Source organism: Phascolarctos cinereus, unplaced genomic scaffold (assembly GCF_003287225.1).
Source record: "Phascolarctos cinereus isolate Bilbo 61053 unplaced genomic scaffold, phaCin_HiC Scaffold_4;HRSCAF=312, whole genome shotgun sequence".
Classification (NCBI taxonomy): Eukaryota; Metazoa; Chordata; class Mammalia; order Diprotodontia; family Phascolarctidae; genus Phascolarctos; species Phascolarctos cinereus.
In genome coordinates, this window is record NW_027555847.1 from 541,084,935 (window position 1) to 541,112,268 (window position 27,334).

The 27,334-nt window shown below is 37.4% G+C and overlaps 2 protein-coding genes across 11 annotated transcripts in view; one reads left to right on the plus strand and one right to left on the minus strand.

The window, feature by feature from the left end:
• ZNF236 (zinc finger protein 236) overlaps window positions 1-7,208 on the plus strand; it is a 221,866-nt gene extending 214,658 nt beyond the window's left edge. For all 3 annotated transcript variants that reach the window (XM_020986929.2, XM_020986928.2, XM_020986930.2), the window contains one exon: window positions 1,643-7,208. In XM_020986929.2, coding sequence (XP_020842588.1) covers window positions 1,643-1,770 — 128 coding nt within the window. In that variant the 3' untranslated portion in view covers window positions 1,771-7,208. The remainder of the gene's footprint in view (window positions 1-1,642) is intronic.
• A 6,827-nt stretch (window positions 7,209-14,035) lies between these two features.
• The window catches only part of MBP (myelin basic protein), a 218,308-nt gene continuing 205,009 nt past the window's right edge, over window positions 14,036-27,334 (minus strand). For 5 of the 8 annotated variants that reach the window (XR_002324623.2, XM_020986923.2, XM_020986922.2 and 2 more), the window contains 2 exons: window positions 22,901-23,026; window positions 14,036-15,886 (listed from right to left, as the gene is read on the minus strand). Coding sequence is in view for 7 of the 8 variants with exons in the window: in XM_020986923.2 (XP_020842582.1) it covers window positions 15,842-15,886; window positions 22,901-23,026 (171 nt within the window). In the remaining variant the exon portion in view is untranslated. The remainder of the gene's footprint in view (window positions 15,887-22,900; window positions 23,027-27,334) is intronic. The other 3 variants (XM_020986926.2, XM_020986924.2, XM_020986925.2) reach the window with 1 other exon arrangement.

Below are 27,334 nucleotides of genomic sequence, written 5' to 3' on the forward strand. Positions count from 1 at the left end.
AGTTAACAGCAATCGTCTCCCTGCCTCTCAACTTTGAAAAATTTGGTTTGAACTTTAAGCATTTACTGCCTATCATTTTTGTTTTGTTGGGAGAAGGGGGGGCAGCTAGATTGCAAAGTAGATAGAGTGCTGGCCTTGAAGTCAGAAAGACTCATCTTCTTGAGTTCAAATCTGGCCTCAGATACTTACTAGCTGTGTGACCCTGGGCAAGTCACTTAACCCTGTTTGCCTCAGTTTTCTCATCTGTCAAATAAAGGGAAATGGCAAATCATTCCAATAGCTTTACCAAGTAAAACCCAAATTTAGTCAGGAAGAGTTGGACACAATTGAAAAACTACTGAACCACAACAGAAATGTGTAAATGTGTTGTAGCTCCGTGGAGATAGTGTCAAGTATTATTTAATCTTTGTATCTGTCTTAGCATCTCAAACTCTGCTGTGATGCTTAACACATACTTAACAAACGTCAAAATTAAATAGTACCCCCTAGTATTATTCGGCTTCATGCTACTTCTCCATTGATTCATCTGGAATTGAAATCCTACACAGCGCCTTGAACATAATGATGTGAATAATTTGAATGAAAGAATAGGGACACACAGTTCAGTGCCAGAAATCTAGAGGCCCCAAGAGTCTAATTCTAGGTTTGTTTCCTTTTGATAAGACTGTCTTTAAATCAATTAGTCTTTAAAAGAATAAAATTATCTAAAGCTGTATCAGGAGATTTTGTTCTGTTTTTTGTGCTACCATATACAATTTCTCAAATGTATATTCATACTCTTCTCTAACTCCTACCCTAGTAGATAATCAAATACCAGCAGGTATATTTTCAACCCTAATTTGTGTTACATTTGTAGGACAGTCTTACTTTAAAACTTTCCACACGTTTTATTTCCCTAGGTTAAATATAAAGAAAAGGGAACAGTTAAAGGAAATGAATTTAGAGTTATTAGAGATGGTGGAACCCTCTGATGGGTCTCTGTGAAAGAAATCAATTATTTTTTGGTTATATTATTTGATATTTGTTCATGCTGCAGGGCTTCTTAAACTTTTTCCACTCATGACCCCTTCAGAGCTTCTTAAACTGTAAGATTTAGAAGCGGGGTAAACAGCAAAGCTTGCAGTATTTAATGGGATAGAGCTTAATGAAGTGTACTTGTTGGTGGTTAAGATTGCAGAGTATGCACGGAGAATGGGAAGCTTGAAGAGGAGAGGCCATTGGTTTCCTTTTTACCTTGCATCTAACCTATAATGGCTTTGTTCTCTTTCTCCTGTCCTAGAATTGGAGGAAATACAGTTTTTCATTTATAAAAATTATGATAATTTACCTACTTCATAAGATGGTTGTGAGGATTAAATGAGAGTATGTGTGTATTTGCATAAAAGGCTATATAAAGGTGAGCTATTGAAATAATAATACAAGCTCCCTATTCAATCTGGATAGTAAAAAGTTTTATTTAACTCCATCATGGGTGCTTTATATGGATCAGTTCACAAAGTAGTGATAAACATTTAAGACATTCATCTATAACTCAATTTACTTTTTTGTTGGAAGGTAGAAATTAGATCATGAAGTTTCATAATTATATTGTTTATCTTAGTTTTAACTTTGAAGTGTTTCTATTTCACGTTTTCTTTTATAGGTACTTTACAGGAATCAACTAGTCATCAAGAGCAAGAAGGGGAAGATCTTCATCGTGCACTCCATTTAGAAGAGGTTGGTCAAGAAACTTCAAGTGAATGGCAGAGCCTAACCAACGTCTTTCGATGATGATTTAAATAATGCTTTCAACAACAAAATTTCTGAATTTAAATTTTGAAAAGGGAAAAAGCATTTGGATTTTTTGTTTGGAGCTTCAAATGTTGAAAATGTTAACAAAATATGTGGTTTTTAGTTATCAAACATTATTTAAAAGAATCATTGTCTTTCATAAGCTTATGGGAGAAAATAGGAAAAAGGTAAACTGTTTTGTGCTCATTGATCAACAAATCAACGAACTCAGGTAATGCAACAGGCAGTTTCATCTTCTAATCCACAGCCAATATATCTTGTTTAAAAAAAAAAAACTTTCACTGGATCTTATCATTGGGGTGTGATTTCATTGTATTAGCAGGTTGCCAATAGGTGGAAAGTATGAGAATTGATGCTCAACACTTTCTGTTATAAGAAACCTAGCTTAATATTAAAAATAAGATAAGAACATGAAGTACAAAAAAAAAATGTGCAATGCACAGTGAAGTTTTTTTCCGTGACTTATTTTCTTTCTGTGTATTTTGGCTAGTGTAATAAATGACTTTTCTGTTATGGTAAATTAAATTAAACTGATATCCTGAGAGATGGCTGGACCAATTCTCTCTCAAATAAAAGTAACTAATCATTAGTTAGCGTATAGTATCTGGGGCATTAAAATAGCAAGTAGAGGGCAAAGAGTGAATCTAAAGTACAAGTCAAAACTAAGCTGTCCAAACAAAGTGATTAGTATTAGCATATATACTGCATAAATATATATTCAGCTCTTTGAGTTGGATTCTTGCAGAAAGCACAAGCCATATTTTGAAGGAAGAAGGTACCTCCCCTATTAAACTAGACTCTTAGCCCTGAAGCTCCTGTAGCTCAGGATACACCAAAAGATAATGAAAAGGTTTCTTCTGTGAGCTGTAAGAATCCAGAAATGCACCAGTATTTTTCCTTTGTGTGTAAACTTATTTTTTATTTCATTGAAACTGCCTAAGCAAACTGCTTAATTTTTTTCTGAAAGGTGCCACATAAATGTCCATAACCAAATTCAAACTTTATACTGGAGTCTAGTGCAAGTCATCCTTTCAACATTCCAAAGATGGAAAATTCTTTGCTTCATTTTAGTTTGTTCTTTTCAGATTATTTATATGTTCTATATATAAATATGTATGTATATATAAAGATATATGGGCCTCTGTGTGGCTGAACAGTATATTTTGTAAATATAGTACTAGTCCCAATTATAGAGTTCATCAAAGTTTTCAACTTCACATGAGCACTTCTAGATCAGTATTGTATTCATTTTATTAATAAATGAATATTCATTTTATTATAATGTAATATAAAGCTGGGTTTTATTTTATTTTCCCCAAAATAATTGCTTTTATGTGCCCACGTTGCTACCTTAGTTTCAGGAATACATTTGTTTGATTGTAAATATTATGTGGGCTGTGTGTACTAAGAGACAAGATCATTTCAAGTCATTGAAGGAAGAGACATTTCACTGTTATTTTGATAGGGCATCTTTTGATTCTTTTGTTAACTTTTGGCATATGTATATAAGTAATATAGTTGGTGATATGAAAATACCTTTTGTTATGTGAAAATATTTAAGTCAGAAAATGTTAAATAATATTACTTTTTTCCAAACTGCTTTGTGTATTGTATATTTTTTGGGGAAAAGTTTGGTTTTTAAAAAAACCTGAAATAATCTTCTTGTGGTACTGGATTTATATAAATCCTGAGGATTCTGATGAATGTCAGTGCTAAACCTGACTCCAATTTGTTTTGGATAATTGTAATTGCCCTTGAGTGATAGAGGTTCTATTTTTATGCACTTTTCCTTTAAAACAATGTACGGCACTACTTTAGGAATATTGATAAATATTGGTGGCTTTATGGGCTTTCCCAACATTGAAGTTGTTTGTTTGTTTTAACTTTGAACTTATGACAGATGAGTTTTTAACAAGGGTTTTGCTCAATTCCTGTCTATTTATTATGTCTAATTAAGTTAACTTGATTGGTTAATTTTATGCTGGGCACCTGCAGAAGGCCTTAATTGACACGCTGAAAGCCTAATGATAGTTTGGAAAGAAGGGTTTTGAAAGAGGAGAAATTCATCTACCATCACATTATGTGACTTTTTCCCGTTTAAATGAGCAAGAAAACTTAATTTGTACATGTTCACTTATGAATGTAATTTTTCAGGTTTGTTGTCCTAATATTAAAAGCTGCTCCTATATACAATAAAACTCCTTGGAATAGGAGGACTATAAAACAGTTTAGATTTTAATCTAATCTTTAAAAGGTTGATTTTTATAATATAATATTTTTCTAAATCTTTAGAAGAACTTTTTTTCCTTGGACAAAAACAGGGTTTTCAGAGATTGAGTGTATTAAGAAACACCTTTCCTCATATCGTAACATATGATGTAATTTAATTAGGTGTGGATCAGAAATAAAGTTACTCAGAAATGTAACCATATTCCTCTTTAAATATAAGTTAAGGTTAAAGATGGAGTTAGATCTTCCAGTAAGTGAGAAGAAAAATTAAATTCAGACTTTTAAAAAATATGGCTATTTTTCTTTGCTTCTAAACATAAACATTGTAAGCTTGGACATAAATGTCATCTCTTTCTTTCTCTTTCTCTCTCTCTGGAAGGTGAACTGCAAATAGAGTACTATAAATGAGAGCTAGGACCATAGATATCTGCCCAAATACTTCGACTTTTCTTTTAGTTGTCCTAAGCAAATGTTCTCCTTAGTAAATTGAGCACATTTGAAAATTGAGTTAACACTTTCAACCTATAACAATAGGTTGCTTCTTAAGGTGCTTCTACAGTAAAATAATTACATAGCACACAGTTAACATGCAGTAATTCCATTTCAAAGGTACTGAACTTAAAGCTGGGGTATTGTTTTTTTTGGAAAAATATTTCACTTAGTACTCAGTCTGGTTAGTATTATAGAGGAAGGGTAACAGCATTCAGAGTTTTATAGTGGTAGAAGCTGAAAATAAAGAAAAACTTTCTAAAATGCAAAGTTAAGCTTTGCCCTGATAAATAGTCTTTCTTTTTAAATCTAGTTAAATTTTAGTTATTTCCAAATCTACAATTTACTTTTAATCTGGACCACATTCATTTAAGTATAAATAATGTTTTAGAAAAAAAATATTTTGTTTGTAATAGTTGATAAAATTTTCCTTTTACAAACTAGAAATAATTTATGTGCTATAGATGCATGCATATATGTACAGATTAGAAGGGGAAAATTGGGCTTGTGTTCTTCACATGAATTCTCCTTATTCATAGCAACATTTGTGATTCTGAAATACACGTTTTTTTATTCCAAATGATTTTCATACAGATTTATGTCAGTGACATCTTTTTACAAACAAGAATGCATAATTGTACGTAGAATTGCTTATGTGAAAATTCATTTGAAGAACATGTTGCTTTTGGTTAAGGATGCTCCCAGAAGCTTAGCTGTACAATAGTTGTGTGCCAAAATGCTCAAAGATGTGATTATTACTAATAGTTTCCTAGAAACTGTAATGTAGGAATTGAAGTTGTCAAGGTAAAATCTTCTAAGTGGTAATTTGATCCAAGTTCTTGTTCTTTTTTTCACTTAATTTATATTTATATTATTGAGGCTTCTTGAATTTTTTAATAGCCAAATTTTAGAAAAATCAGGGGGTTTTGGTTCGTTTTTACCCCATCTAATATGATATCTCTGCTAGGGTGCCTATGAAACCTTTTTGTTGACCTTTAAATAATTTTAGTAGCACAATGAAAATGTTGCACTTTTAAAGCCCATCTTTATCTGCTATATTCTTTAAATGATGGGGACAGCATAATTTTTGTGCCATATTGCTGACTTTATACATCCATGATGTTAGATGCTTCTGTTTATCTTGGCAGAATTGATAAATCTTGTGAAAAATTCAATGTTGTCCAGATTTGAATTCATTCCCTCTCTCAAAGAAAATACAGAAATACTATTATAGCTCATTCTGGATGGATAATTAAATGTTTAAAGCAATTAAAATACAAGTTACTCAGTGTAAATTGTGGGAGAAACAAGTAGTTTTAACAAACATTGCTACCTGATCTTTTGTGTGTATTGCTATATATATAGCTTGATGACTTTTGTATTGATGAAATCAGGATTTGTGTTTTATTCTTTTACAAATTCTGCCATGGCAGAGTGATTTGTTCTTGGTGGCTAACAACTGTAGAAAATTTAGAAAGTTAATTTTTTTAAATTATGGAAAAGTTACTTTTTTTTACCTTCAAATTGGTTTCATGGTTTATTTATACATCAGATGATATTTATTTAATCCACTTTTGTATTAGAAATGCATAAGCAGTCTGCCCAAAGCCGAATGTACTGGCTTTGAAAAATAAAAATAGTATTTTATATTATTAAAAAGCTCCTGCATATTTAATTATTTTGTGCTTTAGGGGAAAATTACTTGGTTGTTTTCCATCAGTTACTTTTTTATGCATTTTTAAACAGCATATTTAACCTAAACATATTGACTGCCTGGCTTAAATCATATTTTACAGTCTCAAAAACTGTGAAAGCCTGTCTACACACAGACAACAGATGCTGCTCTAGATAAAATTCCCCAATACTTGAAGCTTGTAAACATTCTCTTTTTGTTGTCACTTATATGTTACTGAAATATTCTTAATGTGTGTTTCACATACACTAAATGTTTGCTTCTGAACTTCTCTTTTGTAGTTGGAAATATTCTTACCTCTCAGAAATTGAATTAAAAGAACAGAAGAAGAGCAGCTTCAGACACACTAGTCCACATTTTTATTGATGGGGAAGGCATGAGCAATGCATTGTTCTAAACAGAAGAATAATGTCAATCTACTGTCCACAAAACTATATGTATCCTGGTGAGGACCAGGAACCCACATTTCTAGCTAAAAAAGAAAAAAACACAGAAGACAAAACCCCAAGTTGCCCTCCCCATCTATACTGTTGTCGGGAAGGTGTTCCATACTGACAGAGCAGCCTCATTGGGATCAGCTGCAATGGAACAAATCTAGATTTTATTAAAACCACATCAAGCCTGGTTCAGCATCTATGTACGATGAACCCCAAAACTCCTAGTGGTAGAAAAGTTGCCAGAATTAGAGTTCTGGTAAGGTAGCTCTCTTAAATCTATGGAAACAACCTACCTGCATTCTATGCCTGTTTGCTAAAATGAAGGATCAGTGTCATAATTGATTATGTCCTCAATTGCTGTTGCTATAAAGTGGATCCAATTTTGTCAGCCATGCTTTTTGAACTCTAAAATTTTAGTAGCTATGTATTATACTGTGGGATTTAAATGGCACAAAAGGTACAGTCTCTCAATAGTGGTTTCTATTTTTACTTTCATATGTTTAAGATAATGAAGAAAACTTTTAAAACTTTGAAACCTTGAAAATGGAAATAAAGATGGCACTAGTACACCTGTCGGTATATAGAATATTGGGGTTTCCCTGGAATTGTACTCTGGTTGTCATACATGCCATTTAAGGGTCTTTTGAAAGACTTGAATGTGGAAGGAGCACTAAACCTGAAGTTAGAGGACCTGGGTTCAGATCCTGACTGTCCCTTGTTATTTGTGTGGCCTTGGACCAGCTTCTTTGAGCTTCAGCTCAGTCATCTGTAAAATGAGGGGGTGGGACTAAATGACTAGGATTCCATCACATTTTAAATATGTGATCCTGAGTACTTTAAAGAGCTTATCATATGTTCATTGTCCAGTTGAAATGTCACAATAAGAATTCATCTTTGTCTCAACTCCACATTCTGGCAAAGCGAAGAATCATTTAGTCTAAATTTTAGATTTTAATTTTAAATTTAGCCTAAAAACTAAATCAATTTCCTCATCTCTGAAATGAGTGGATTGGTTTAAATGGCTTTGAAAGCTCTTCCAGCTCTACACTGTGTGATTCCAATTCCTTCCTGACTGAATGCTTTGCTCTCCTTAAAACTTTTGCCTTTATCTTTACTTTGGTGTTCTGAAGGCTATGCTTTTGTTAATTGGAAAAAGAAAAAAAATCATCTCTTCCCATTGTTTTTCCTCTGTTTTTAAAATGCTTCTAGTGCCAGCAGTTTATAAAGCACTCTGAAATGAGTTTTTGCAGAACCTTGAATTTACTGAGATGAAATATTGAGGATTCTTGATTCAGCATCAGTATAGTGGAAAGAATACTGATTCTAGTTTCAGAAGTAGCCTCTAAAGCTTTTTTTTTTAACCTTGGATTTGATCTCACTGAGCCTCAGCTTCTTCATTTGTAAAATGAGGGATAGGACTAGATGGCTTCTGAGGTGTTCTCTAACTCTAAAATTGTGATCTGAGGATCGTAAGGTGAGCACAATTGGAGTTATCAGCCTCTTAGAATGCTTCATGGAAACAACAATATTCTTCTGTGGTTGTTGAATCTTATCCTGTAAAGGCAACTAGGTGGCACTATGATAGACCACTGGAACTGGAGACAGGAAGATTGAATTCAAATTCACCATCAGACACTCCTAGCTGATGCCTCTGGGAAAGTAATGTTAGCCTCTATTTTCCTCAGTTTCCTCAACAGCAAAATAGGGATGATAATAGTACCCATTTCCTAGAGTGGTTGCGAGGATCAAATGAGATAATATTCGTAAAGAGCTTAGCCCACTAACTGCCACATAGTAGGTGTTTAATAAATATTTGTTTCCTCCTGCCTTATCTTCCTACCAGCAAGACTTAACTACTGGGGAAAGACAATAGATTTATCCATCACATATTGTAAGGAGACCAGACTGGGAATCAAGATAGCTCTGTTACTTGCAATCTGACCTTGAAAAAGTCATTGTCTTTGGAATCAAAGTTCTTCGTTTGTCAGTTGAGATATTTTGGACTAGATTGCTAGAGGCTCTAGTGTCCGTGGATTCTGTATTTTTTTTTAAAGTCACTGTTAAGCTAACAGCATATTTATGAGTCCTAGAACATCTGTGAATCATCAAACATCTGTTAAACAGTTACCACGTGCCAAGCATTGTGCTGAGCACTGGGGATACAGAAGAGGCAAAAACACCCCTTTTCCTTAAGGAGCTCGCATTTTAATGGGAAGTATTTTATTTCCTATTCAAATTTTGTTGTTGATCAATATTTATGGAAAAATATATATATTACAAATTTCTGAAATAGATTTTATTTCAAATGTAATTTACTTAGAGTTTTAGGTATGCAATATCAACATTTTTTAGTTCCTGGTCACCCCAGCTTGTGACGTACATGTCATCCTTGACACCTCATTCTCAGCTGCCATGTTAGTATGTTGCCAAGTCCTATTGATTCTATTTCTCATACTTCCCCTTCTATCCTGACACTGCCAGAACCCCAGTTCAGGTCCTTATCACCTCATTCTTTGACTATTGCAATAAGTTTATATTTGGCCTCCCTGTCTCAAGTCTGTCCCCTCCAATTCATCCTCTATTCAGCTACCAAAATGACCTTCCTGAATTTGCCATTACTCTATTTAATAAACTCCAGTGGCTTTATAGTCAAATATAAAATCCCCTATGACTTACTAGGGCAGCTAGGTGGCACAGTGGATAGAGCTCCAGGCTTGGAGTCAGGAAGATCCAAATTCAAATCTGGCCACAGACACGTACTAGCTGTGTGACCCTGGGCAAGTCACTTAATCTTGGTTGCCTCATCTATAAAATGAGCTGGGGAAGGAAATGGCAAACCAATCCAGTATCTTTGCCAAGAAAATCACAAATTGAGTGACAAAGGGTTGGGAACGATAAATGGCTTTTAAACTCCTTCCAAATTACTCCTCTCCATGTTCTTTACAATCCAGTGACTGTTGCTGTTCCTCACACACATGCCCTCTCCCTTCTGTTTGTCATTTTGCTTCCTGGCTCCCCTATGCCCACAATTTTCTCTCCTCACCTCTGTCACCTAGTTTCACTTCTTTAAGTTCAAGCTAAAATCTCATGTTCTGTAAGAAGCCTTTCCTAATACTTGTTAATGTTAGTGCCTTCCCTCTGACATCCCTCTCTCTCTCTCTCTCTCTCTCTCTCTCTCTCTCTCTCTCTCTCTCTCTCTCTCTCTCTCTCACACACACACACACACACACACACACAATTGTGAGCACCTTGAGGGCAGGGACTGTATTTGCTTCGCTTTGTATTCAAAGCACTTGGCATAGTGCTTAAGGAATAGTTAAGTTGCTTAATAAATACATGTTGATTTGATTTGAAATAGTAATACCTAACATGTAGTATTTGATCTACCTATGCAATAAATCCTTTCTAACACACGGCCACATCATTGAAAATAGTATAAGCTTAATTCCAAGAATATTTTTGTCCCACATCATCTTCTTTATTCACCTCAGTATGCATTTAGGGTTCTAAATCTTGAAGATGCAGCCTTCAATATGTAACTGTTGATAACTTTATTCCCAGCACACACACACACACACACACACACACACACACACACACACACACACACACACACGAACACCAATGCCGTCATCTCCCAGGCTGGTGTCTGTAGTTATCCTTATTCATTCATTCATTCATTCATTCATTCATTCATTTAGGTTAGGCAATGGGGTTAAGTGACTTGCCCAGGGTCACACAGCTATTAAGTGTTATGTGTCTGAGGGCAGATTTGAAGTCGGGTCCTCCTGAATCCAGAGCTGGTGCTCTATCCATTGCGCCACCTAGCTCCCCCTGTAGTTATCTTTAAATCATTACTTTGCCATTCACTTCAAATTAGAGGCTAAGCCCTAACTAATTCTGCCTCCTTTTTTCCATTCCTACTGCTACCATGCTTGTTGAAAACCCTTCTTTTTGTCCTGGGCTGTGTAAGTAGCCTCCTATTGGTTTTCCCACCTCCATCTCATCTACTACAATTAAGACTGCCAGATCAGTCTCCCTAATGCATATTTCTCATCATTTTACTCCCTTGCTCAGATACATTCAACAATTCCCCATTTCCCACAAAATAAAATCTTTTCTTCCTCCAAAGTTCTGTAGTATTTACTTCTGTGGAAACATCCTATCCCATTCTACAGTATAGTTACATACTTATCCCGATGACATTGAAAGTTCTTAGAGAGCCAGGAATGGGTCTTAACTCATCTTTGTTTCCCCTGCAATGCCTAGCATAGTTCCTTGTACATTATAGGTACTCAGTGATAGAATTTAATTTAATATGTTTACATACAGTGGAGAAAGAACAATTAACAAATGTCTTTGCATACATTTTTTGGGAAGGAGGGGAAAGGAGGTAGGGAAAAGAGGAACCAATTCAAACCTTGAAAGTCAATCTGTATTGAACAGAAAAGTATAAGTTGAAGAATGTATAATACAGTTATTTTTCATTAAATTGTCCTCAGAATGTTTTACCTAATCTTTTTCTACTCTGTAGCCATTCTTCCATCAGTATGTTCCCTTTCCAGCTCATCCTTTCATCATTTACCTTCTTTTTCTAAAACAGTCTATAGCAGTCTTCTCTCTGGATCACATGTGTACCATTCACAATCTTGTAATTCTGTCTTTCCTTTCATTGTCATGAATGAATTGATCTCTTTGTGCTATGATAATGCAAAGTGTGGTGCTTAAATTCTGAATTGAATGAGGGAAGACAAGTATTTTCTGTACAGTAAGCTGTTAATTAGAATATTTTTTCAGTGAATCTGATGAAAAAAACATACTTTTTCAAGTTAACTCAGTGTCTTGGCATCTGAATTTGTTAACAGCATATCTTCCGACACTGGGGGGAAGAGTTTTCATTCATAGGACTTCATATGTTGATCTTTAACCATGTAGCTTCAGCTCACTTTAGCAAATAACTTGTAATTAACTGATCTAGAAAAATTATACAGATTTCCTTAGGTGTGGATTCAAAGAAGGCTTATGAAAGCTAGTCTAGCTCAACAACAGGGTATACTGAAGGAAAGATAGGAGGTGATATGTGCCAAGCAGATTAAACTACTACCACCATCCCAACCATTGCATTTGCTCAGAACCCCATGGAGACAGCACAGGATCCAGAATACAAGACCCTTGGGAATAGTAGTATGCCCAGACTACTTCCAAATTGGGCCCTATGCCAGTCATTGAAGGGAGCAAGCACTGTGAAGAAAGGGCCCACCTTCCTTGCTACCACCAATACAACTGCTAGTAAGCCCAAGAGCCCTGGAAATGACAGTACTTCCCAGATTAATGACCCTGCTTCGAGTCCTTCCCCAGAAGCCATCATTCTAGGAAGCAATCTCACATGAAAATGTGGTCTGTCACCTGCTTCTGATGCTGAAGGCCCAGAAAAGAAGGTTCTGGATACCTGAAGTCTTTGTCACTGTCCAATGGCGCAATATCAGAAACTAATGATTTATCAGGGCAAATGGCATTTAATGCATGACAGCCTACTTTGCCACTGCACCTTAATGGCTTCTTTCCATCAGACAAAGCTGAAAACTCCTAAATGTGTTGTCTACTTTCATTAAAATGTGAGCTCCTTAAGAGTAGGCACTCTTTTCTATTTGTATGTTTAGTGTTTTGCTCACAGTAAACACTTAATAAATGACTTTTCACTTATTCTTTTGTTAAGCTGTTTACCAAAGCATCCTATTATAATTGTGGATTCATAATAGAACTGGATTTTACCTCTTAACTTCATTTATTTTAAATATATTGAATGTATCTTAATAACCTCAACATCTTTATAAAAACTTTTAAAAATAGTTTATTGAGCTTTATGTGATTTATCCCTCTCCAAAAAAAATGGCATGTTTTAACATATGGAGGTCTTAGTATTCATTGAAGTCATCTTTGACCTCACCTATCCCTCATCATTCAATCAAGATGTCCTGTTGATTCTGCCTTCTAAATTAAGCACTTGACTATGATTTTTGCATGTGGATACAAAGCTTAAAAGTATAAAAAAAAGGTCTTACCCTCGAGGAGATTACATTCTATCATCTTTCTCAAGGACTCTACCATTTATCTTCTTTCCATCTTCACTACCATTACTCTGGTTCAAGTCCTTGTAACCCATGACCCAGATGTAGCCTCTTAATGGAGCCTCTTAAATGATCTCCCTATCTCCTTGTTCTTCTCCGTTTAAGTATCTTGCCCACTGCTGTCAAATCAATCTTCCTGGAACTCTGAACTTGCCACTCCCTTTCTCAGAAACTTTAATTAATCTCCATTATTTGTAAAATTAAGTCCAGATTCCTTTGACTTGGCATTCAGAGATCTTCCATTCCCCTAGATCCAATCTTTTTCTACCCTTATCTCTCACTACATTCCTTCTTTGTATTCTAGCCACACTGAGATACTTAGAACCTTCTGAGTGCATCCCTTTCTATGCTCCCCATCTTAGCTTATTATGTTTCTTCTGCCTTGAAAACTGTCTCCCTTTATCTTCATCTGCCTTTGATGCTGTTATATATGTTGCTATCCTTTAAGGCACACTTCAAAATGCCACCTCCTTCATGAAGTCTTCACTGATTCTACTTGAACTCCCAAAGCAGTTATAAGCCTTCCCTGTTCCAAAACCTCATCATAACTTTCTACTTCTCTTAAGACAATTATATTCTGCTTTATATTGTAGTTATCTGTGTACTTGATGTCTCCTACTCTTCCCTCTACTCCACATCATAACCTGTCTGAAGGCAAGCATAGTCTTCATTCATTTGTGTAGTCTTTGCTGCTCCTTCTAGAAGGCTTCTTTGCATAGTAGGATCTCAGGAAATGTTCCTTGAATGGAATTGGGTCCTTAAGTTAGCAAGCCTTTATATGAAGGCAAAGTTTTGTAAATACCTATAGATTTAAAAGTCAATCTTTTACATTTTCCTCTATAAATCAGAAATGGCCAGACACAAAAAAGGAACCAACAGTTCCCACTCCTCACCTCCAAGAACTAAGGTGACAAAAAGTGAATTAAAATTTTTTTTTTCAAAATAAGTTTGGAAATAGCAATGTACATAATAATTAAAGCACCCCCTGGACACTAATAATTTATAAATACTTAATAATTAAATATTTATGTAGATGCTGTGAAAAATATGCCTGTGATTCCCCTTTGCTCATAGTGGTGCCTTTATTTCATTGTTATCTAAACCACTCTAATAACGAATATTATCTAAGAATCCCTAATGTTTTGTGTAGGTCTTTATTACTGTGGCAGGTGCCACAAAAAAATCAGCTCTTGAGACCCATTGTCCCTGCCCTACAAGCACCCACATTTTGAAACTTAGATATAGTAAAATAAGACATCTCATCCAAATAGCATTAAACATTTATTATTTTTATTTCAATCATTTTTATAAGCTTAAGATTTTTCCACTTTTGAGCACAGTGTAGACTTTTAAACTCAACTATATTGCAGAGTTTACTTTTGGGGTGAAGCTACAGAGAGAAAACACATCTACAGAGAGAAAATACGTCCAGCAACCTAGCTCAAAGATGTATTTTTTTTTTTTTGCTGAACAATTTGAAGGGTTTTTTTCTCCTTAACTTTGTTCCTGTTTTTTCTTACCCTCTCTTCATTCATTGCTACATGTTAACAGACACTGCATTACACGTACAATAAACATATAAAGGTGAACTGGAATTAAAAACAGTGCATTGGGAACTATTCTTGGTACTCATTAACATTAAAGAAAGCTGGATGCCAACAATGGATGCTCTGTTGCTGGCTATAAAAGATATGCTAGAACCAAAATATTTGAATCAATCAATACATTAGTTAGTGTTAAGAAACATTTGGCTTACTTAAGTTAGAAAACAATGCAATTCAGAAGAGCTTTTTTTTTTAAATTCACATATGGTTGGTGCATTCCAGACCACATGTAGATAAGTCAGTATATTCATGATAGTTACACATCTATGTCTAATTCATTATTTCTAGTTTATTTCTAGGAGGCAACTATAGTAGTTGGGTTTTCACAGTAGCTGGGGACTGGCTTACACACTGCCATTAAAAACTTAGGACTGGTTTCATGGTGTCAGAGCAGCTTACCAGTTTGACACTGCCAGGCCAACAAGAAAACTATCAATGCTACTGTGAGATGTGCAGAACTATCTGAAAATCTCCTAGCTAGCGAGCGGGCTTCCTTTAGGAAACTAGACTTCTTGGTTTTATTGCAGGAAACTAGATTTCTTGGTTTTACTGCAGGAAACTAGCCTTTGGGTTTGATTACTTCTAAAGAAATACTATGATATCTTTGCCTGTGTGGAGCAGCAGTGACATCCAGTGGCCACGTGTACACTCAGAATTGTCCGTTTTGCTGGGAAATTCCTGTTTCCTGTTTTGAGGCAATAGCCCAGCCCTAGTTTGACATCCTTTTCCTTTCTCTGCCACACTCTCGAATTCAATTTTTTTTGGGTGTGATGAGCAAATGCAATTCTGGAAGGATTTCCTTCCCCCTCTTTTCTCCATCACATTGAAACTGTTAACAGCTGCCCTGTCCCACATTTCACATACCTGGAGCTCCCAACATTTGTAAACCCACTCTGTGACTGCCTAATCCTGTTATGAAAAATAAAGTATTTTTGAGGTGAGAGAATGGGGCATTAAAAGAAAAACAAAGTAAGCTTGGATCAACAGTCCATACCTACTCTGCACATGTGTTTTCCACAGTGGCATGTCTTCAATGGCAGTGCTCAGGAACAAAGGCTTTGGTTCTGTGGTGCCATTCTAAGGCACTGGGTCAGTGAGAAAGAAATCCAAAGATGGAGAGATTTGGTGGAATGAGCTTTGATAAAATTATGACTAATGTATTTCTGGGTATGGAAGGGGGGGCATTCTGAAGTGGAATGGATACTCTGAGGAATCTGTTACTTTATTTTAAAACATAAAAAAGCACTTAAAACTATTCTGTGTTTCTTAATTTTTCTTTTCCATTCAACTGTTGGCCAGAAATTGCCAGTAGGATGTTGTCTGACTCTACTTACTGCACGCACAACTCAACAGACACATTAGGTGAGAAATTGCTTGTCTATCTAGGCAATTTATGCAAATATTATTAAAATTTTAAGGCAGTTATATTAAGAAGCCAAGTACATAATACTGTAAAGACAATGAAGATCTTCAGCGTCTAGCCATGGGCGATCCAGATCGACTATCTCTTCCTCCCTATAGAAAAGAAAATGCCAAAGATTAGACGAGAACAGTTCTGGTCTGTACACATTTATCAACACAGCCACTTCCTGAAGACCTACAAATATAGGTCCTTCTTGTTGGTGAGCTTCGTGCTTTGTTTGTTTTTTAGGTTGTGAGGGCAGCAACTGGGTCAATTATCTTTGTATCTCACCCCAGTGGCTAAGGCAGTGCTTTGCAGATAGCTGTTGGATAATTGGATGGATAGATGGCTACCAACTACAGATTGGCCACTAAAAATTATGGCACCAATGTTTCAAGTTCAACAACCACTTAAGTGCCAAGGAGCTGGAAGAGACAGGATCACTGCAAGGAGTTTACAGTCTAACAAATAAAACAAGCCACATAATGCAAAACAGAAACATGAGTGCATAAATGAGCTACAAAGAAAGTGCAATTATTCTGAGCAATTAAGAATAATTTTGGGGGAAATGAGGGAAAGCTTCATGGCGCGGGGTATGACTTGAAGAATAGGACAGGCTTTCTAATTAAAGGTAGGGAGGAGAGAGAGAAGAGGAGATGGTAATGCAGATGTAGGGAAAGACAAAAAGCACAGGCTGTTTTGGAGAATCTTGACCCATTTGTTAGTCTGGAGCCAGAATGGAAGATCTTAATTACCTTCCTGTCTAAAGAGGATGGCCTCTCTTCTTTGGCAGCAGGGAGCCATTAAAAGGTTTTAAGTGGGGGAGCAAAGGGATCAAAACATGCTTGAACCTTAATCAGGAAACTGTGTGAAGGATGGTGCCTAGTACGGAAACACTGAACCTTTAATTTCAGTTCTCAGGCTAATCCTTTGGCTCTTGCTGACTGAATTTCTGAGCCCTGCAGGGTGAGTTGTCCCTTGGAATTAGATACTCCAACACAAACTACTAGGACTTGTATTTTCTTCTCTTGGTGATAGTCATAAATAAGTGATTGTTATTCTTTGAGTAATTGGATGAAATCACCTCTAAGGTCCCTAGGCCAATCTCAATCAGAGCCAGAGTTCAGTAGCCCACAAGCACACAAACAACCATTCACAAAGTTAAGGATAGCCAAAAAAGAGTAAAATTTAAAAACCAAGTAACAATTTCCTTAGGAAATCTTTCTCTCTGATTTTTTCAACAGTTTGACGTTATAGGACATTATAGTTGTGTGTGTTGTGGTTGTGGTTGTCCTTCATTCTTGGAGAGGACCATAAGTTAAGCAAGTTTTATCAATTCATTCTCTTGGTTTCCATTGAAATTTGGTTTGAGAAGAGGGTGCAAAACCAGATTCTGGTCCAGTTCTAGACCAGTAGTATAAATGCTATTTGGGTATATGTCGTCTACGAGAAAAGGAAAAATGCTTCATCTGTTTTCCAGAATTTTGTGACACCTCCCCCCAACAATGAATCATCCTTTACTAATTTAACACAGGAAGAAAAGAGTGCACTTTCTGTCAAGTTTGGGATGAAATACTTAAATGAATCCAAATTGTGATATTCATTCTTTCCCCCCATATGTTATTATAGGTCCAGATGTACAAGTCCCTGACCTATTAAGTCCCTCTTGAGTTCTTTCAAAATTTGTTTTTGACTGTGGGCCATAGGAAAGCAAGATGTCACTCAGCCATGAAGAAAATTAAAGAGGTTTTTAACAATTATTGGCCTGTCCTTACCCTACTATATATAGTTATAAAAATGAGGCAGTATTATTTTAAATCAGCAGCAGGATTCACTAAAAATACACTAGGAAAGAAACTAATAATCACAAAGAGGTTTTGTTTCTGCATAACTTATGTGGGGTAGTCTCTTTGAGGGGGGAAGTGAGAAGGGGAGGCGTGTGAAAGGCTTTTTTTTCTCCTAAAAATTCTATAAGTATGCCTTGCTGTAAGAAATCTGTTAAAGTCTTATGGGACAAGGGAGGGTAGAAAGGATCTTCCAAGAATATGGAATGTATTAATTAATGAAGTAATTTTTCTGTGTCGTGGACCCCTTCTGCAGTCTAGTGAAGCCCATGGAGCCTTTCTCAGAATAATGTTTTTAAATACATATGATTATAAGGGAAGTCAATTATGTTGAAATGTAGTTATCCAAATATTTTAAGAAACAAGTTCATGGACCCCATGTTAGGAACTCCTGCACTAGAGAATTACATTTTAAAAGGATCTAATAACTTCATGGTTTTGGAAGGTATTTTAGACTGTAGTGTATCTTCAGACAATATAGGAATCTTTTCTGGAGAAAACCAGAAAAATAGTCATTCAAAGGTTTGAATACTTCCAGTGACAGGGAGCTTATTCTCTAACAAAGCCCCATTCCACTGGACAGTCCTAGTTGTTATAGGATTCTTTCATATATTGAGCTAAAATGTGTTTCTCTCAAAGTTCTGCCCCCTGGGGCAAAACAGAGCAAGGCTGTTCCACTTGGGCAGCCTTTTAATGATATTTGCTTTAGAGAATTCCTTTAATGGTGAATTCTACTGTTGAATTAAGAAAAAACAAATTTACAAACCACTTATTGCAAAAAGTGAGGTTTCCTGTGCTAAAAACATGTGCCTGACGTTCTCTGAGGCGCCATGTCAGTCTCCTAGGGCTTTCTCAGGAAATCTAAAATCAGCTCATGCAGCCTTTACTTCCGAATGTGTCATTGGACACAGCTTAAAGCATATGACTTTAAGGAAAAAATAAATACCTTTAATTAGGGCAGCGCTATCTAGCTTTATGGATTTTAACCATGTTATACTATGCTAGACTGAATTTTAAAGATTAATTCCTTCTCTTTTAGGATAGGGAAGCATTAAAACTGAAACAGGCCTTACTAGTTTCCTAAAATATTCCTTTCCAGCTGCAATTCTTGGCAGCCCAAATTGCTTCTGTTTAAAAATCAGTCTGAAAATGTAACCAGCAAATTAATCTGTACCTTTCTCCGAGAGGTTAGCCTTGTGCATAACCAGATTTCAGCAGTCCCTTGGCCCATGGAGCCAATTCCACTTCAGGCTTAACAGAAAGCAGGGAGGAGCAAATAATTTAGGAAAAGGATGTGAGAGGAAGTTTGGATTTGAAATCATTAAATGTGAGAGCTAGGAAGAGGTCTCCTTAAAGAAAAGATACCATCGAAGGATATAGTAAAATGCTATGAGCAACTGGCAAGAAATTGTCTTGACATTTGAAACAAACCTTTTCTCTAAGTGCTTTATGGGCTTCTCTTTATCCATTAATATCTCAGAAATACCTTTCTGAGATAAACGATTGCTATATTTGAAATATGAGGAGGCATGGGCTCAGCAAGCTGTACCTCTTACAAATGCTGGGCCTTAAATCTGTGAGAAAGTTGCCCTATTCTATATGAAAACACTAGTCCTAATCTATTCAAGATAGAAAAAATGAGAAACCTTCTTGCCTCTTTAGCCTATTTGGGATACAGTGTATTTTAGTTTAAAAGATTACAATGGTCACCTTCCACATTCATTTTTCCTCAAAACAACTCTCTGAGCTGACAAAATACCAATTCCTTTCCTTCACCACCACCTTTTCATCAGGGGCAGGGGGGGAGGAGGGAGAAAAAAATATTAGAAAGGTAGAGAAGATAACACATTAAATTGTATTAAATGCCATTAAATCTTGGCCATCTCAATCTACTGTCTGGTAGCATTGTGAATCCCAAGGTAAATGCCTATTAAACAGAAACAAACCCCTCAGCCATCAATCCAGAGAAGTATATCCATAATAAAAACCTTCTTATTGTTTCCCTACTATTAAAACCTGCTTTAATTCTCTCTATCTTAGACTGGTTTCCCTCTGCAAAAATCTATGAAAAAAGGATTTGCTAAGCAAATTAATAGTGTGAAAAGGATTTCAGAAAAAATGTTCCTTGCCCTTTCCCACACTTTCTTTTCATTATTTGCATATAATATTATTTGCAAATGACTCATCTGGGCTCTTCAAAGCAGGCCTGCCTAGGCCTTTGCTTAATTTCTTGTTAGTGGCTGGTTCCAGTTATTGTAATTATTTTCAAAGCCCTGAAACTAGAGTTCTTTTAAAATATTCTCTATTTCAGATTATTCCCTAATTCAGACCTAACTGCCTTGTTCTATCAGTCTCAATGAATTTTCAATTCCTCTAATTGTTTTTTTTTCTTTTAGTATCAATGACGAACAATACTATGATATTCCCTACACCATTCCCATTTTAGACATGACCACAATGAGTTTCTGATTCCCTTTCTGAGGCCATTTTTGTAAACAAAAAAATCATTTGGATAATAAGTTGCTAATGAGAGGCTTAATAATGTTACATAGTAGATAGAGGACCAGTCTTAGAGTTAAGAAGACAAGCTGGAGCCCTGCTTCCTGACATAGATTAGCAGTATGATGATGAGTAAGTCACTGAACCTCTTAGAACCCTAGACAATGCTCTAAAACTGAAAGTTAAAAATATATATGTGTATTTATGTATTTGTATATATGAACATGTAAATACATATAATGCATAGATATACACAAACTAATTTATATTGCATGACACATATATATATGCACATACATGTATGTATATCATGTATACATACACTTATATACAATGTATATATACCATATATATTCATGCATGCATGCATCCAGGTGGTATAATGGATACACCACTGGATTTGGAGTCAGTGAGTTCAAATCCTATCTCAGACACTTACTAGCTGTGTGACTCTGGGCAAATCACTTAACCTCTCAGTCTCTGTAAAATGGGGATAAAAATAGGACCTACCTCACAGAGCTTTTGTGTGAATCAAATGGGATAACATATATAAAGTGCTCTGCAACCTTAAAGCACCATATAAATGTTAGCTGATATTAGTCAGTAGTTAACATAAGGCCCAGGATGGATGTTAAGCTTTCTAAACTATGGCAAATCAAAACCAAGGGAACATGATATGGCTCTTTTCTGGATAAATACAAAAGTAGTTCTGGTTAAACATTCATGATTTCCTCTAGCTCCATTTGTGCAATCCTATTTTAGCTACAGAAAACACTCCCCAGGAATGTTTGTTTCTTCTTCTAATCTAGAGAGACTAACTGAAAGTTTTTACCACTTGTGATTTTCTTGACCAAAAAAACAAAAACAAAAACAAAAAACATGTAGCATAGGTGTAATGGACTTGTTTTTCTACCTGTATCTATCTCCCTACTGATCACAGGACTGATGACTTAGTACTAGAAGGGATCTTAGAGATCACCCAGTCCAACTCATTTTACAGAGGAGGACACTGAGTCATAGAGGGAGTAAGCGGCTTGGCTAAGGTCACACAGGTAGTAAGTGTCCAGCACAGGATTTTACTAGTGACTCCAAAACCAGTACTACGCTGCCTCTCATCCTAGACACATTCTGCCTTGTTATCGTTAGCATGCAGTTTGATTGTGACGTTCCATTGGTGGAAGGAAATGCCCGAAGTTCCTCCTTAACTGTAATCTATAACCAGGTTCCAGCCTCTTTACCTTTCCAGCCTTACTCCACTCTGTTTATCTTCTCACACTCTAAGATGCAGGACAACTGAACTAAGGTGAGATGCTCACCCGTTACATTTCGATAGCTCTGTCCCCCCTCCATTAGGCAAGGCCTTCCGTGCCTGAAGCACACCCCTTCCTCATTAACTTTATTTTAAAGTATTTCCTTTCCTTCAAAGCCACCTTTGGCACATCCTCCTTCATGCCTCATGAAGGCTTCCCCTTTCCCCACATTTGAAGACCATCGAAATCTCTGAAGGCATTTTGTCTAGATCTGTCCTTTGCCCTTATCACTGCCCCTATACAGCATTTATTCGGTTGCTGCCTTATTCTTCCTCCCATTAAATTGTAAATAAAATACCCTGTTCAAGGAGTATTTGTTGACATGGATTGAATTAATTAAATGGAATCATTGTTTTAATCCTCACTGTTCCAACATCAGCTAAGTCAGGGGGAGTAGGCTGGTTTTGCTTAAGACTAAGTGACAAAGGGAAGCTAGGTGGCACAGTGGATAGAGGTCTGGCCTTGGAGTCAGGAGGACCTGCGTTCAAATCAGACACTTGACACTTCCTAGCTGTGTGACCCTGGGCAACTCACTGAACCCCAAATGCCTCACCAAAAAAGCAAAAAAGAAAAGGAAAAAAAAGAGTAAGTGACAAATGGTGGTTGTCCTTATACTGTAATGAAGAGGAGGTAGAAGTATCCATTTAGGAAATGTATTCTTTGTGAGAGTCCATTACCCAGAAAGAAAAAAAAAAGCAACTTGTATAAAAGGAGAAAATTGTTGTATAAAAGAAGAAATATAACAAAACAGAATAATAGGCCAGTGTGACAAGCTCCTCCCAAATGGAACTGAAAGTCACAAGTTATCTCCCAGTGCTTTCTAAGGTCTGTTCTAGCTACATCCTATGATTTTACATATTCAAAAGTGGACAGTTACTTGCTCTTGAAATTAGCTAGAATAATCCCCTGAAGTCTTTCTTAATTTTCCTAGCACAGTGAATTAAAGTATCAGTGACATTTGCCTTTTCTATTCATGAGCAGAGAAAGATGAATAGGATTTTAGCCCACTGAGTGGAGGAAGACTTGTAGTCCTGCTACCTGCCAGGCTGCCCCTGAGGTGTTTAGGGGTTTAAGAACAGGGCATGTATGGCAAGGGTACTTCTAGGGACAGTGATCTAGATGTGATGGAGACACCTTGCAAAACTTTTCTTCAGGGCCTGGAATGCAAACATATGTTACTATCTGAGAAAAATTTACTCCAAAGTCCATTTTAGAGACAACCTCCACTCTTTAGCTTATTGGCAAAGTCATCTCAGCAGTGCCTCCAAGGGCCTACAGAGCAAGTGTCCCTCCTGACACACAGACCCCACCTACTCCCTGATACTGGGGAAAATCTGGCCCCCAGTACATATGGGGGTCATACAGCATCTTCAACATCCTAACAGGTCTGTGACTGATGTCCTATGCAGACAGCCACGTCTCTGTTGTTCTGTGGGCCCTGCGTTTCATGGACTGTAATAATTGTTTACTTTACCAGTTTAAAGATTTTGGAAAGAGTGCCCTGGCCATCTGGGTGTGCACCCTTGTATCCCTTGTGAGCTGATTTATAGTCTGAAGCCCTTCCTCCATATCCACACCCTGGCTTCTGCCCTTCGGCTCCCTGCAAAGAAAGACAAACAGGTGACTCAGGCTCCTTCCCAGGAGGGATGTGCTGGCTGGGGTGGTGGACCAGCAGCAACTATGGACATTGAAAAGGGATGAAAATTGGTTCAGTTGTGCAGACCTGGGTGTCCCCCAGTGAGAATGTAAATCAATCAGTAATCACAGGAAAACATGTTTTGTTATCACATTAAAGCATGTGAGAGGGGAAGATATGTGAATGTGATGTCAGGGGAGAGCTTGTCAAAGGAAATCTGTTCAAATGAAGGAAAAAAAAGATTCTTGCAAAGATGGTACTGGACGCAACTAAAGATAAGAATCTCTGCAGAAAGAGAGGGGCACTCGTGAGGGATTTTGTTCCTGGTTATTTTAAGTAAATTTGTATTGTATGGATTGGACTGCTTCTAATTGAGCCTTCAAACACCTAAACTGGCAAAATAAATATATGTTGAATGAATGAGTTAATTAATTCTTCACCTCTTTGAGCCTCAGTTTCCTTATCTGCATAAAATGCAGATGACTCTGAAGGGTCCTTCCTGCTCTAAATCTGTAAACTTATGAAGAAAAGGCTCCACCAAACAGTACCAGGGCTTGTGTCCCTCTTTAAACCTTTCTTTGCTTTGTCTTTTAGTCACTGAACTAGAATGACATCTCAGGACCCCAGGGCACCTGAACCTCAGTACCCAGCATATCTAGTGTGGGCCATGGGAAAACCAAAAGCGAAGTGCCACTAGCATCATAGGCAGCATGCAGTCTGCCTTCTGGTACTTTGTGCAGTGAGGAGGCGTTGGGGTTGGAGGTGAGACAGCAAGACCCCCTCCACATTTTTACCTTTTGCACTTTGGGGATGGTGAGAATTCTCTCAGTGTTAACAAGTATAAACAAATGAATCATGAGGTTTTGTTATTTATATCCCTAAGAGCCATCTGTTTTCTAGTGTACTTTATCTTCAAATTGAGGTGTTATTTTTTGAATTAAAGAAGTGCACATGGAAAATATGATTAGGGTATTTCAAAGTATATTGGCAAGACTGGGAAAGAAAAGTCACCTAATGTGGGTAAATGGGTACAAAGATGCTCAACTTTCACATGTGGCTAATTGGGGAAGATACCTAGAATGTATATCTACAGCAATCTCCTCTGTATTATCTCCTTTTAGCTTTGCACATCCTTATTAGATCAAATAGGGGCAGAGAGTCATTTTGCTGATTTTTTTTTAGATGAGAAAGGAAGCCCAGAGAGACTGACTGACTTAGGAAAAATCATACAGTTGTCAGCAAAGTCAGGAAAACCAGACCCTTCTTAGCACTGACCCGTCCTGCCTTATCTATAATGCTGCCTTATCCTGAATGACTCTTCATTAAACCCTATGCCCTGTTGGAGAACATAGCACTCCCCCCCCCACACACGCTATTTCCACATGAAAAACAATGCTCTTAGGTTTGGCTTCTAGTGTTAATAAAAATGAAATGGGAACAAGAGCTTTAGAACGCTGCACGATGGCTGTGGCCAGGGCTATCCTTGCCTCCCTGTAGCTGCCACCAGCGAGCTCTCTCCATGCTGGTACACAGAGGGATGGATGATGGTTAAACAGAGCTAAGCAAAACAAATAAACAAACTAACTAAAAAGGATAGCGAGATGGCATTTTCAAGTTAGAATGATAAACTGCTTTGCATTTCCTGTTGCCTTCCTCTGAAGACAAAGTGCCTTTAAAACATTAGGTTCTCGAGCTATTATCCAGATTAATAATTTGCTTGACTGTATTTCTCCTTTTAAATTCTCACTTGCTCTTCTGTTGGACAACCTAGAATTTATCAGGAAACATGTGGCACAGGTTGGACAAAATGAACCACGGGCCTTCAGAATCTCCCAACAAGGTGGCTGGCCATCCTGGAAACCTCTGAAATAAACCAGGGTAGACTTTTGCTTGGGGAAAAGAAAACTGTCGACCAGTATTACTTGGGCTGGAAATGGAGCAGACACAGAAAGGGAGATAAAAAACTTTTAGGTTAGCTGGTGGGCTGGAGTTGTCTTCTCTCCCAGAGCCCAGGAAGATTAACCACCCCAAACCATCATAGCACAACCTCCCCACACCCCGGCCTCCCACCTGCTGAGGATTCATTTGGACCCCTTTAGTTTGAGGCTCCCAGCCCAGTTAAAATATAAATACTTTAAGGTGTTATCAGTAGTTTGCATTCACAGACACAGTGTGACTAAAGGATCTGACAGCAGGTTTTAACAGGTGGGGAAAAATCAGGACAATGGCCTGAGTCCGGGAGAAAGTTCTGTGTGAAGTAGAGGCTAAGTCAGGTCTGCTTCAGGCTTACCTTTGAGGACCCCTGCTTAATGCTACTGGCCAAAGGAGGATCCCGCAAGGGATGGAATACTGCATATCACATACAGTATTATGCAGAGATTTTAAACAAACATTAAAATAATATGGTCATTTCTTCATTGTCTAGCTACTAGACTGTAAGCTCCCTGAGGGCAGGGGCTGGACCTTACCCAAGCTTTGGGGCTCCCCCAGCAGTAGCACAGTGCAACTAATAGGCACTTATTCATATACGCTTGATGATTGACTGAATGAATGAATGAGTGGCCTGGGTGTCTGCACTCCACTTTGGGGATCCTCTAAAGCCCTGGCTTCTCCCCCCTGCACTCTCCTGCTGCCTTCCTTTGGGTCACATTACAGTTTGTTAGCACCTCTGCCAAAAAGTAGCAAGTAAATGAAAGGAGAAAAGAAGTGAAATTCCTGGTCATTTAAAACTGATCCATTGTTTGCAGCTCTTAGAAAGGTCTGGAGAGGAAGGCAGTGGAAACTAAGGGTTAGAATTCTTTGTGAATGGTCCTTATCTGTACCATTTTTGTCTCCTCTTACCACAGATAATGAAGAGCAAGCTATTTGTGTACACTCCTCTGTATTGTGATAGCAGAAGAAAACATGTTGATGATATTTTCCCCCTATTACTCCCATGGCATTGGAGAGAATCCCCCAGAGTTCACTCTGCAGGATCAGGTACTTATGTGCTAATGACATAAATCTCCTTTAATGACCCTAAACTCCAGAAACAAAGGTCTGGCTTTTTAATACTGATATTCCACAAGTGGTATTATATGACTCTGACTCATGTAAACACTACTGTGTCTGAAGAATTCAAAATGAGTATCACATTCTGGGCAAGGGAGAGGCAAATGGTGAGTGTGAGCAGGCTGCAACATACAATGAGTGAAGAACTTGGAAAAACTATCGTCAAAGAAACTTATGATGGAAAGAGAGGATGGGCTGGTAGCGTGGAGAGAGCAAGGGATGACAGGCCCAAGTGATCCAGTAGTCCCCTAGTAATGTCAGAAGAAAGCAAAGGAAGGCCCCCAGCATGGTGGGTGGACTCCCTGTGGCAAACTTGTGAGCGGACATAGCCAAGAGTCACACAGGATGGGCAGGTGTGGATGGCTTGTGATCAGGAAGGGTCTTGGAGGGAACAGGCAAACAAATGATATCACTTATCTGTTTGCGTATTTGAGGGGGTTTTACACATTTTTCCAAAAGACATTCCAGCTCTGCTGCTCTGTGTGACTTTGGGCAAGTCACTTGACCTCATAGGCTCCTAGATTTAGAACTGGAAGAGACTTTACAGATGAGGAATCTGGGAACTTGTCAAAGGTCACGTAGGTAGGAAATGACAGTGCCAGGTTTCAAACCCAGGTCCTCTTATTCCAAGTCCAGCATTCTTTCCATTCTACCACACCCCTCCCAGGGGCCTCAGTTTCCTCGTCTATAAAATGAAGGGTTTGGCCTTGATGGCCTATAAAATCTTATTCAGTTCTAAAGTTATGATCTTGAGACCACAGGACTTAGAACTGGAAGGGGCTTTAAAGACAAGCTGGTCCAACTTCATCTTACAAATGAGGAAACTGAGGCCTAGAGAGGTTGAGTTTCCCAAGGTCATACAGATAGGAAGTAGCAGAGTTGGGATTTGAAACCAGGTCTTGATGACTAATCCAGGGCTCTTTCCCCTACACCAAACTGCCTCTTTAAAAAAAAAAAAGTATATTGGAGGCCTTTTCATTTGCCAAAGTGATATGGTCACTGATGTAATTTTTTAAAAAAAAGTTTCCCCCCCTTTTCTTTTAAACTTTAAAAACCCTAATTTGTCAGAGACATTTCTGCAAGTTTTTCTTTTAAGCTGAGCAATGGAAAGGTATAGGTTTTGCCACAGGCAAAGTCCTCTGGGAGGGAAGGGGTTGGGTGGTAGGGTCTACTGCTTTGCAAATTTGTAAAGCAATCTGAGGGACTGATGGAAGTGTTTAG